This window comes from Giraffa tippelskirchi, chromosome 3 (genome assembly GCF_054371585.1).
Source record: "Giraffa tippelskirchi isolate mGirTip1 chromosome 3, T2T-mGirTip1v1.2.pri, whole genome shotgun sequence".
Taxonomy (NCBI): domain Eukaryota; kingdom Metazoa; phylum Chordata; class Mammalia; order Artiodactyla; family Giraffidae; genus Giraffa; species Giraffa tippelskirchi.
Window position 1 is genome coordinate 15300484 of NC_137277.1, and position 13020 is coordinate 15313503.

Consider the following 13020-nt stretch of genomic DNA (forward strand, 5'->3'; position numbering starts at 1 on the left):
CATTCTGTTTCCTACTTCCAGCATCTTTTCAGCATCACTGGAACCCCTTGCCTTTCAAGAACTTCCTTTTCTCCTAGTCCGTGTGCCCTTTGGGATCAGAAAAACCTAGGATTATATCCAAGCTCTGCCACTCACCAGCTGAGTGACCTCGGCAAAGTTAGTCAATTCTCTCTGAGCCTCAGTTTCCTTGTCAGTAAAGAAAAAAATAAAGAGATAGAGATAATAACACCAAACTCGAGGGGCAACTTTATGTTGATTAAATAAGGTTAAATACATCTTAAGATTGTAAGTCAGTGCCTTGACATAAAACAGTGATGCTTCTGAAGACATAAATCAGTTCATACCTCTCTGCCACTCACAATCCATTGACGGGTATTTTGTTGCCCAGTAGAGGCCAAAGTTCACCCAGTGATCCGTGAATCCACACAACCCTACCCCCCGACACCCACCCTGACAGTCTCCCACTATTTCTTCCTTACTCTATTCCAGCCATGCTGGGATACAGGCTACTCCTGGACTACTGCCAAGTATAAACCTGCCTTGGGGCCTTTGCATATACTGTTCCCTGTGCCGAGATCTTTGATCAAATGTCACCATCTCAGAGAGGCCTTCCATGACCGCTTCCTACCCCCCAGGATCCCCTACTCTCTTACCTCCTTGATTTTTCTCCATGACACTGACCACCTCTGAAGTGCTATGTATTTTACTTTTTGAATGTCTGACTCTGGTCACTATAAGATCCAAGGGGGCTGGAATTTATCTTCTGGAGTTTGCCAACAAAGGTCCATATAGTCAAAGCTATGGTTTTTCTAGTAGTCATGTACAGATGTGAGAGTTGGACCACAAGGAAGGCTGAGCACTAAAGAATTGATGCTTTCAAACTGTGGTGCTGGAGAGGACTCTTGACAGCCCCTTGGGCAGCAAGGAGATCTGACCAGTCAATCCTAAAGGAAATCAACCCTGAATACTCACTGAAAGGACTGATGCTGAAGCTCCAATACTTTGGCCACCTGATGCAAAGAGCTGACTCGTTGGAAAAGACCCTGATGCTGGGAAAGGTTGTGGGAAGGAGGAGAAGGAGACGACAGAGGATGAGGTGGTTGGATGGCGTCACCGACTCAATGGACACGAGTTTGAGCAAACTCCAGGAGAAGGTGAAGGACAGGGAAACCTGGTGTCCTGCAGTCCACGTGGCCGCAAAGAGTGGGACACGACTTAGCGACTGAACAACAACAACATACCCCCGACATCCTGGGTACTTTCCAAGTACTTCCCTGGGTACTTCTTAACCTCTGCTCCAGTGGTTAAGAACTTGCCTTCCAACACGGGGAACACAGGTTTGATCCCTGCGTTGGGAAACTAAGATCCTGTATGCCATGGAGCAGCTAAGCCCAAAAGCCACGGTGAAGAGCCCATGAGCCGCAACAAACACCCAGCGCAGCCAAAAAAAAAATAGTGCACATGAGAGGTGTTCGATATATTTACTGACTGAAACAATCAACAAATGTTAGTTTCCTTCCTACTTCCACACTTGCCCTGCCTGGATATCCATCGCTGACCATTCTATAATCAGGCAGCTATGCTCCATCAACCCTCCACCCAGAATCCACTGGGCAATCCCCTCTCCTCCTCCTCAGTCTTCCGAGCACTGCTGAAGAAAACACCATAATCACTTGTGGAGATAGCAGAATGTAACTGTGGCCAGCTGGGCCCCGTGTCATAGGAGATATGTTTATCTGCTTCCTGTTCTGTTCCTCACAGCTGGTGTTTCAGACTTTCACGCCTTGCCTCCAGGCCCCTTCCTCTCCGCACATGACTCCCCTCTGTGGCACAGGGGAACTCAGAAACTTCCTACCCCTCGTCCTCCAGGTTTGCCAACCCCACACTACCCTGCATATTTCTATAAAAGGACACGCTTTCACCTTCACATTCACAGATACTTCATACTCACACATCTAGAGCCCACAGTATCCTGTCTCCCAGAGATCTTCAAGTCCTTCTGGATAACTCCTTCCTCTGCCTGTAAGCATGCCAAACTCTTCTTTGTACCTTTCCTAAATGCGTCCATTTGAGTCTTTGTGGTTGTGTTATTTGGCTACGCCACACAGCTTGTGGGGTTTAGTTCCCAGATCGGGGATTGAACCCAGGCCCTTGGCAGTGAGATCTCGGAGCGCTAGCACTGGACTGCCAGGGAATTCCCTCAAGTGGTAAATGAATTGCATCACAGCAAAGGCCCCCAGCTCAGCTAGGCAAAGACACATCCTTGAAAGGAAGGCAGTGCGATCTAACGCTGAAGCTGCTAGGGCTCAACCCTTGTGGAGGACTGCTGTGTCTCTCTTAAAAGCCTAAAACTTGAGCTACCACGCCCTGAGAGCTGACTGTGTGCCCAGGGCCCCTCAGCACACGGGGGAACCACAGGCCTTAAGCATTCAAGGCTCTGTAAAACCTGGGCCTAATTCTTCTCCATCGCAACTCTTACCACAACTCAGCCCGTGCTTTCCTGTCTGTCTCTGAGGTCACCATCACTTGCCTTAACTCCGTCTACCTCTGCCTGGCCTTCAAATGCCCCTTTCTCCAGGAAATAAGAAACTGAGCGCCCACTGCACTTGGCACTTATCACATTTCTCAGGTAACAGGTACTTAACTGCATGTGGCCTCTCCGGTTCTCAAAGATCTGGGGGCTGCACTGAATTTTAAGCACTTTGTAGGGCAGGGACCATCTATTTTGTTTCTTGAGAAATACACATGAGAAAGTGCCTGAAGCTTATGACAGTTCAGTGAATAATCACAGCGTGCACTCTTGTGTAAATGCTGCCCGGGTCTTTGCTCCCCTTGTACTCAGCAGGTAAAGCTGTCTGTAAAATGTAAGGAAGTCAATAATTTAAGATATCCAATATTGCACATGGAATGCAGTCACTCAGATAAGTTTATCTTAATGAGAAGGGCTTTTCCACACAGAAACCGACATGATAAAAGCAAAAAAGAGCTGCCCAGGTGTAGCTCTGTTTGTTCACCCATACTTAAAAATTATTTAAATTTACAGGGAAAAAAATGATACAGCGTTTGCTTCCAAATGATGGAGATGGGGGGAGCAGACTGTCATGTGTGAATCGTCACTGAAGCTGGATACCTGAGGCTTTCATACTATTCTCTTTACTTTTGTGTATGTTGAAGTTTTTCTAAAATGAAAAAAAAAAATTTTAAGAAGAGAAGCTAAGAAAAAAAAAAGGAGCTATTTAAGGAATACCTTTCTGGGAGGGGGGTGGGTGGGATGTGGCGGGGAGGGTGTGAAAAGAAAGACCTGTTCTTCCTGCCTGCCCTCAGCTGTAGCGTGAATCTTGACAGCCTGATCCTGTAATGTCCCAGGGCTGGAAGAGGGAAGAGAAACCCAGCGGAGGAGCGTGAAGGACCCTGTCAGCACAATTTCAGGCTTCCCTCAACACAGAAAAGTCTCCCCCCGATGAAGTCGGTCACCATTTGAGTTAACTGCTGCAGACCAGAGTTTGGGGCAGATGGCCTCTCTCTGCAGGTGACTCCGCGCCGGCTCACTCTCACGTGGAAAGAAATCAGATCACTTTGATTACAGAGGCTGCAAGAACAGGCTGCCCATCTGACTGGAGCTCAAGGAGCCCTATGGGATCCTTCCCGTCCCTAGGTGAGCACTGACATTTCTGGAACACACTGCTTCTCTGGCGGAATGTAGGTGGGTGCAGGCTTTACTGACCTGCTCCTCCTCACCCTTCTTTCCAAAGCACCACCTCCCCGCTGCCCCTGACGCAGCCTGCATTTAGCCCCAGCCCCGGGGCTTCCCTGGTGGTCCAGTGGTTAAGAATCCGCCTTGCAATGCAGGGGACTCGGGTTTGGTTCCAGTCGGGACTAACGTTCCTGCACACCTCAGAGCAACTACGAGCCCACACACTCTGGAGCCCGAGAGCCACAGCTAGAGAGTCCAGGCGCCGCAAGGAAGGATCCCACGTGACCCAACTGAGATCCCGCGTGTGGCAACTAAGACCAGATGCAGCCGAATAAATATCAAAGACAAAAAATAGCCTCAGGACCTCCCTGGTGGTCCAGTGGTTAAGACTCCGCCTTGCAAAGCCAGGGACGTGGGCTCGATCCCTGGTCAAGCAACTAAGATCCCACATGCTGCAAGGCAACTAAGCCCTCGAGCCACAACTAGAGGGCCTGCATGCTGCAACTGGAGTCTGTGCACTATTAACAGCAACCACAGAAATCCCACATTTGATGCAAGAGAGATCCCCCATGCTGCAACTAAGGCCTGACGCAGCCAAATAAATAAATAAACATTAAAAGACACAAACCAGCCTCCTCTCTGACTGGAAGACCTCTCCAGGTGCAAGTAAGACGTCTTGCTGGCTAGAAACTCTGCAAACCAGACCCTTCTCGGTGCATCTCCAGCAGTGACCAGAAATGTTCTGGGTTGGCCCTCTTGAAAGGGATTTAAGGACTGAAAGACCACAGATGAAGTCCCAACCGCTCTATGCTCCCTGTAAGCCTCCCCGTATACACAGTCTTTGAGAGCCTTGTTCCTTCCAGGAGCAAAATGAGAAAGGGTGGACGGTAGGCGGAGAGACTGTGGAGAAGAAAGGGGTGAACACCTTGGGCCATGGTGCGGTAGGCACTAAGGAGGGAGCAGCCGGAGGCTTTTGAGAAGAAGAAAAATGTGGTACAAGACTCTGAAGGCAGGTGAAGACAGGCAGGCACCAGGGGACAAAAGGGGATGTGAGAGAGAAGGAGGGAGCACAAAGGGAGGGTAGCGAGGGGGATGTCCCTGGTAGTCCAGTGGTTAAGACTCTGCACTTCCGGTGCAGGGGTGGGAGGGTTCGATCCCTGGTTGGGGAACTAAGATCTCCTATGTTGCGTGGTGCAGCCAAAAAGTAACAAAACAAATAAAGAAAAAAACGAAGGGTAGTGAGGAAGGCAAGGCCATAACCCCAGTAAGATGGTCTAAGACAGTTGAACGGGGGGGGGGGGGGGGTTGCATAGGGGAAAGGAGAGGTGGTCAGAACCAAACAGGAGGGGAAGAAAAACATCAACAGGACTTAGTTCCGATCAGAAAAATGAAGTGAAGAAACAGAATGAGTTTAAGAGGACATGGAAATTTTAATCCCAACTGATGGTGAAGCTAGCTCAGTTAGTCTGCATGCAAAAAGCTGCCATTTCCTCAATAAAATGCTTAAGGGTCTAGTACCCTTTTTTTTGATAAAAATTATCAAGGTAGAAACAAGGTCATTCACCACTCCCCCACCTTAACTCAAAACTGAAGTCTCCTCAATACGGTCCATGCACTCAAGTAAACCAATTAGGGACTCCTTTTCCCCAGCAGCGGCTCATTTCCTTCCTCCAGAGGGAAGGAACTTGGGTAATCTGTGCCCTAAACTCCCATGAAAGTTGTCAGGTCCAAGTTGTAGGGCAGCAAGTCTCAAACTTTCCTCAAAGTTCAGCTTACATGACGAGAGCGTTTTAAAATAGATTTCTGATCAGAAGCTCTTAAAATCCACAGTGGAATTCTAAATCTTATCAGTACTAGGGGGAGGATGCCATAAGCTTTCTTTCAAGGGGCCTCCCTGGTGGCTCAGCGGTAAAGAACCCACCTGCCAGTGCAGGAGACTTGGGTTTGACCCCTGAGTCAGGAAGATCCCCTGGAGAAGGGAATGGCAACCCACTCCAGTATTTTGCCTGGAGAATCCCATGGACAGAGGAGCCTGGCAGGCTACACAGTTCACAGGGTCACAAAAGAGTCAGATATGACTTAGCAACCAAACAACGACAATCTCTTCAAGTCACCAAATGTCATGTTTGATGAAGATGATCCTGTAGAAATACCAACATAATCTGAAAAACCAGCCATCGTACCAATGTCATATTTTAAGGTCTCACTCATCCTTGCCTTGGCAGAAGTAACTCAGGCCGAAAAACACACCCTGCATGCTACAACCAACCATGAAGGAATTCAAGCTATAACCAATCGTGAAGAAGGACAAGATGATTTAATGCTTGGGACTCCGCCCCAGTGTCTCTCAGGATGTTATTAACTTCACAGAGTTCAATTCTGGAGCGATGAGAGTGTTCACCCAAAGGTGAGTAAGAGGATGGTAACTAAGTCACAGCCAAAACTGGCCTCTTATCCTGAGCTTCAATATTCATAACTGCATTCCGAAACACACCAAGCAACGCTGCAGAGAATGCCTGCTGGAGCTGAAATCTATGCTACTGTGTGCGATGATCGCTATTTTTTTTTTTTGGCCGTGCTGCGTAGCATGTGGGATCTTTCTCAACCAAGGATTGAATCTGAATCCCCTGCGATGGAAACACTGAGTCTTAACCGCTGGACCACCAGGGAAGTCCCATGACCACTATTTCCAAGAGCCCCTCCATGACATGAGACATATTGCTCTGAGGCAAACCCCAGGCATGTGGGAGGGACGTGAATAGGGGCACAGATATACGAGACTGTGTACCAGCTGGTGCTCACTGCAGCTGAGTGATGGGTACAAGAGTGTTCATTAGATCATCATCTCTTTGTCTGTGTATATTTAGACTCTCTTGATAAAAAGCAAAATACACAAAAAAAGAAAATACTTTTTCAAGAGACTCAAAAGTAGAAACAGGCCTCTCTCACAGCCCCTCTCAGAAACTTAATTTTTAGTCCTCCAAAACAATGGAGAACAAATAAACACTTTTCTGTGTGTCGGCAATTAGGGAGAAAGGCAGTGATGGCATATCTTAAGCCTAGAAAATTCCTTAAGAGAAAATGGATTAGAACTACTAACGAAACGTCGCCCCCTTTCCCGACCTCCCTTCTCTTGAGTGTCACACAGAGTTTTCCCTCAGGCCTCTGAGGGTGGCTCTCTGACTCTCCAGGGGAACACGAACCCTGCCTGAAGAACAGGAGAGAAAACCAACTGCAGAAAGTCATGAAAAGCCATGTGCAGCTCAAGATCAGAAACTGGAACTGGAAACTTCCATGATGACGCATCCTGGGGAGGCAAAGCCCAGCCTCGCTCGCTTCTCCCTGGGGCCCGAGCCAGCGTTGAGTGTCTCAGAAGTTTACTGAGACCCCCTCCTTCAAGGAGTTAGAAATCCACTAGGAGGACAAACATAGCCAAAAGTTCATATGAAGCAGGAAGCGCCGGTACAGGGGCTTCAGCGAGCTGCCTCTGGAGCCTGATGAGGCAGGGGTTCACCCTGCAGCAGGAGTCCAGGAGATGAGCTGTGAAGGAGTCTTACTAGATGGAGGGGGGCCTGGGCAATGCTGCAGGCCGCTGGTGGGGAGAGGCCGTGAGCAAAGGCCCCATGTCTCCGTGACCTGGAGGCAACGAGCAGCTGAGGCTGGAGAGGGGGCTGACAGGCGTGATCAGGAGCTTAGACCTCACCCTGGGGCCCGGTGCTTCTCAAAATGACTGTGGGGAAGGGCCAACTGTTGAAAAGTCCAACCCCCAGGAACGAGGCTTCTGCTCCCGTCTGTACTTCTCTCCTCATGAGCGAGGAACGCGGGTGGGCAGACCACACTCGGAGTGGCACTGCGCTGGACAACACCTAGAGCGTTTCAGCAGGGGAGCAGCGTGGTCTGATCAGTCGTTTCAGAGGGTGTGTCCACCGGCCGTGTGCCGGGTGCTGGGGAGTGTGAGGCAGGCAGCATGGATCCAGGAAGTGCATGTTGGGAGCCGGGCTCAGACACTGGCAAGGGCGACCAGGAGGAGGGGTCAGGCTTGGGAGACCCTCCGTGAGTCCACGTGACGGGACTGGGTGACCAAGGAGCAGAGCATCGCTCTTTTCTAGCCTGGGTGGCCCATAACTGTCAGCATAGGTAGGAACTATGAACAGAGGCACAGGGTTGGAGATTCACGGGCAAAGATGTTCTTCAGGTTTCAAATAACTAATTCTGTTTTTAATCCTTCCCTCATAAGAAATCTCCAATATTAACCATTTAGGGGGCATCTCAGGAGTTTGGACCTCTCTGGCTGTGAGGGTAGCTATTTTTTATAGTCAGTAAAGAATGGTTCTAAGGACTTTCCTGGTGGTCCCGTGGCTAAAACTCCACACTCCCATGGTAGGGGGCCTGGGTTCGATCCCTGGTCAGGGGACTAGATCCCACACGCCGTAACTAAGAGTTCTAACGCTGAAACTAAAAGATCCTGTGTGCCACAACTAAGACCCCTAGCAGCCAAATAAATAAATTTTTTTTTTAAGTTATGGTTCTAAATTAGACTAACTTTAGACCTAGTCCTCTGGACCTACTACAGGAAAGGAGATGGAAGGGAATGGGAGCGGGGGTTGCTACAGAACAATCTGCAGTTGGATGAAGATTTGAGTGTCAGACTCCAAGGGGAATGTAAGAAGCCCTAAACCAGCCATGGCAATCCCAAAGACAGTCCTTGAATTCCACCAGGCCGAGGCAAGCTTTGTAAAACGAATCTAACCCAGAACATGACAGCGACGTTCTCAGTTTTGTGTCTGGGCTGGGAGTGCAGAAATGAAACACACTCAGTCATGTTCAGTGGTGAAATTTCAGAGACAGACAGTGGTGCTGCTGCAGTTACAAAATCACAGCTTTTTGGGATCACACCGACAGGAAAATGCCAGGACTCAAATCTGTTTCTGAAAACAAACAGAACTTGTTTTCTGTCCTGAGTGGAGTTCGCTGCTGTGTTGGGAGAAATCTCCACTTCTGGGAACAGCAACACATGTTTGGTTGAGGAACAAAAGCACCTGCCAAAACCGTTCTGTGAGATAGGAAAAAAAAAAAACAAAAACCATTCCCCGTTTCTTGGTCCCTGAAAAAAGCAAACAGTTAGGAAACCACAAAATGGAATGCCAGGTAAGTGCTCTGCAGAACCCCAGTTTGATGACTTAGAGGTGTCTGTCTGCATCAGCAAGCTTCTTCCATTTCAATCTCACTCACCATGGCCACTCAGGCCCAAGCCCGCAACCTCCCTTGCCTGGACTGGTGCAGTGGCCCCCACAGCTCTTATCGCCACTATGTACTTTATCTCCTTATCTGATTCCCCCATAGAATGAAAACTCCATGAGGGCAAGGATTCTGCTGTATTTTCAGGGTCTAGAAGAGTAACTGGATACATTTATAAATCGACTTATGTATTATTGCTGTTGTTTTCCACTGTCTCCCAGAGCTTGCTCATATTCACATCCGTTGAGTCAGTAAAGCTATCTAACCATCTCATCCTCTGCCGTTCCCTTCTCCTTTTGCCTTCCATTTTTCCCAGCATCAGGGTTGGAAAACCAAAGAGTTGGCTCTTAGCATCAGGTGGCCAATGTATTGGAGCTTCAGCTTCAGTCCTTCCAATGAATATTCAAGGTTGCTTTCCTTTAGAAGTGACTGGCTTGATCTCCTTGGTGTCCAAAGGACTCTCAAGAGTCTTCTACAGCACCACAATTCGAAAGCATCAATTCTTTGGTGCTCAGCCTTCCTTATGGTCCAACTCTCACATCCATACGTGACTACTGGAAAAACCGTAGCTTTGACTACACGGATTTTTGTCAGCAAAGTGATGTCACTTGCTTTTTAATACTCTTTCTAGGTTTGTCATAGCTTTCCTTCCAAGGAGCAAGCACTTTTTAATTTCATGGCTACAGTCACCATCCGCAGTGATTTTAGAGCCCAAGAAAAGAAAATTTGTCACTACTTCCACGTTTTCCCCTTCTATTTGCCATGAAGAGATGGGACTGGATGTCATGATCTTAGGGGTTTTTTTCATGTTTTCATTCTCCTTTCACCTATGTATTAACGGTTTTGAAATCTTTAGTTATAACTGCAAGATTAAAATTAAATTGAAAATTCAGGGTCTCTATATGTTACCATCTTTAATCTTTGTATAAAAATATACAGAGAGAGAAGGAATTCCCTGGTGGTCCAGTGGTTAAGACTCCATTCTTCCTCTGCAGAGGGTATGGGCTCAATCCCTGATTGGGACCTAAGATCCCACAAGCTACACAGCCAAAAAAAAAGAGAGAGAGAGGTGGGGGTTGGGGGGGCTACCAATACCAGCCAGGGCTGAATTTAGCTAAAATCAGCCAATTTATTCTCAGAAAAACAATGAGACTTAGAACATACTGAAATTTCGCTGAATTAAATTGAACTGAATTTCATTACTTGAAATTCCTATCAACTGGCTCTAATTCTGCCCGCAAGTGTCTTTTAACTCCTGCCCGCTCTGCCTACCTAACCAGTTGCTGGGTTCCCCGATTCTCTTTCTGGCAGGCCTCTCATGCTTCCCACCCCTTCCCTCTTCCCTGCGCCCCTTCCTCAGGTCTGCCTCCTGTCTCTAGTTGCACACACTGCTGCTGGATTAATTTGGAAGCAGCAGCACCTGTTGAGTCACTCACCTGCTCCCAACTTCCTGTTCCCTCAAGCACAAATGCCTCAGAGCTGCCACAGGCCTCAACATCCCCTCTCTCTGCCTCCCCCTACCTCCATCGCTAAGCCCTCCCAAACCAGACCTGTCCCCACAACCCAGACTGGTGCCTCCTTTGGTCCCCGCCAGGCTTCCACCCTACCGAAATTTGATGCATCCACCCAGGCTCAGCTCCACAAATGGAGCCTTTCCTGGCCCAGCTGGAACGGTTTCCTAGCACCTCTCTGCGGTGGTTACAAGGCTGCTTCCCTGCTGAAGTTCTGTGTGCTTGTCCTGTCTCCCTCCTGACTGCGGGCTCCTTGAGGGTAGGGGCTGTTTTTTTCCTCTTTGTGCCCTACACAGTATCTTTCACAGACTGAGTTCTCTAAACTTGCGTTAAACTTAAAAGGAGACAAGGGACTTGCCTGGTGGTCCAGTGGTTGAGAATCCGCCTGCCGATGCAGGGGACACAGGTTCCATCCCTGGAAACCAAGATCCCACGTGCCGCGGGGCAACTAAGCCCGTGCAGCCACAATGAGAGATCCCACGTGCCACAACCAAAACCCGATGAGGCTAAACAAATATTTTTAAAGTATCTTTAAAAAAAAATAAACAAACAAATAAATAAAAGGAGGCAGGTTCTTTCAGCTCTAAATTACAGGAGAGAACAGATTGCTTCTTATGTTTGGCTAAGTCAAACAATGCAGGACACAGTTTTGCTAGCTACAGGAAAGGCTGCTTGTAGAAATCAAGACTTGGAGATCAATCTAAAACAATACACGCAGGGAAAAAGCAAAGCAGAAGAATGAAGTGGCTTGGGGGCAAAAATGTCGTGCCTGGGAATGCTGAAACTAAGGGACCAGTCCTCATATTTAACAGCAAAAATGTTTATCTCCATGCTTTTGTGACTTGTTGATTTTCATCTTTGGACAAAATCAGACATTCTGAAATACAGAACTCCGCTTAAACATGAGAGCACAGATAATATTCAGCGAGCCCGTAATGCACTGCCAAAACTGGGCTCTCCCATCTTGTTGTGGGCACTCGTTCCTGAGGGACCTGGTCCTTTCCATCACTTAAAGTCCTTGCTGATCCAAGGTGGCTCAGACAGGTGAAGCAGGGCAGTCTGTGGTTACCTAGCTGCCAGCATCTGTGGTTGGCAACTAGGTTTGCTGCTGAATGGACAAGATGATGTGTGACCTTCTGATATATGCTAATATTTTTCCAACTAAAAACACTGTTTTGGAACATTTTATTAATAAAGGAAAAACATTTGCTGTGTTCAAGAAAATAATGAGTCATGGCTTAGTGATGAAAGAGAACGTACCAGTCAGACCTGAATTTACAGCCAAAGGAGAATTACGATAGGACGGGATAAAAGAGATGACTCTGAAAGCCCCCAATCCTGGGATTTGTCTGGCTTTTATCCAGGAAGATTACTTTGGGAACTGAATACGATTTCCCAGGTATAGGGAGTCCATGCTGCCCACCATCACCAGGAAGACAAGATCATCAAATGGAAGCTTGGTAGAGTAAATGAGAAACAGCCTCTGCCTTCCACTTCCCTCAATGTAAAGAACTAATAGAGTGACTGACTTGGATTAATGTCAAATCCTACAGCCCTCAGTTATTCCAGTCTCTGTAAAAACAAATGAGTAATTTGAGGTTAGAGACGATAGCTTCTTGTAATTACGATTACAAGATTCTAATCATTAGAACTTAAAAAAAAAATTAATGTAGCATGCCTTTGTAAAGACCAACCAGCCAGAACTATTCATAGAAAAGCCTAGAGCCATTTATACATGAAATCTAAACAACTGTGAAAAAATAATAATAATAAAAAAGACAAAGCTTATCTCAACTGATGCACTGAGCGGATAATCACAATTTGAGTTGTAAACATACCCTTTGTGTACACTTCATCTCTTCTCTCTGACTCTGTTATCCTTTTTTAATTTATTAAAATCATGTATAACTGTTTCTCTCTTTTTCTGGAATGTTTCATCAGAAGCAGCTGAGCAAATGTCCATATCATCCCAGGACCAAATCCCAATTACCTTCTTTTAAAGTCCATTTGATGGAGCCTGTCCTCTTGCTGACGGCATGCAGACTTCCATCCAATGTTGACACGAACAGCAAGGTTTCAGGAAGTGTCACAGTGCTGGGACTCCCAAAAACCTGCAGTGAGAGGTAGAAGAATCTATGTGGTCAATATGATTCTTCATCTTGGGTGTGTACAACCACGGACCAGCCCCTCCCTTACCCAAAAAGTTATTCTTTTAAGATCCACCACGTCACAGATGAAGAAACCAAGGTTGACGAGCTGAAGTTCCCATCAAGGGCATGTGTCTGGACAACAGCTGGTTTAGGACTAGAACCAGATTGCCTTATTCTATCTGAGCAGCAATCCTTCCCACACAAGGGCTAATGACCTAACATGTCAGGGACGGGGGACTCTGAAATAGTCCAAGGCCAGCCTCCACTGAAACAGATGGGGAAAGTATGTATGCACAGCTTTGAGTTCCTTCTCTTGGATATATTTTACTTTCTAAAACCTGGTTATCTTGCAAGACTCCCTGCTAAAGTAGAATGCCAACACACCGAGACACAAATTACAAAATTTTAAAAGGCAAGGAATCTGGCT

The 13020-nt window shown here is 47.3% G+C and overlaps 1 protein-coding gene across 11 annotated transcripts in view; it reads right to left on the minus strand.

The window, feature by feature from the left end:
* Nucleotides 1-13020, minus strand: part of ERN1 (endoplasmic reticulum to nucleus signaling 1) — an 82491-nt gene that overhangs the window by 41383 nt on the left and 28088 nt on the right. For all 11 annotated transcript variants that reach the window (XR_014078792.1, XR_014078793.1, XR_014078794.1 and 8 more), the window contains one exon: nt 12434-12554. Coding sequence is in view for 2 of the 11 variants with exons in the window: in XM_081576764.1 (XP_081432890.1) it covers nt 12434-12554 (121 nt within the window). In the remaining 9 variants the exon portion in view is untranslated. The remainder of the gene's footprint in view (nt 1-12433; nt 12555-13020) is intronic.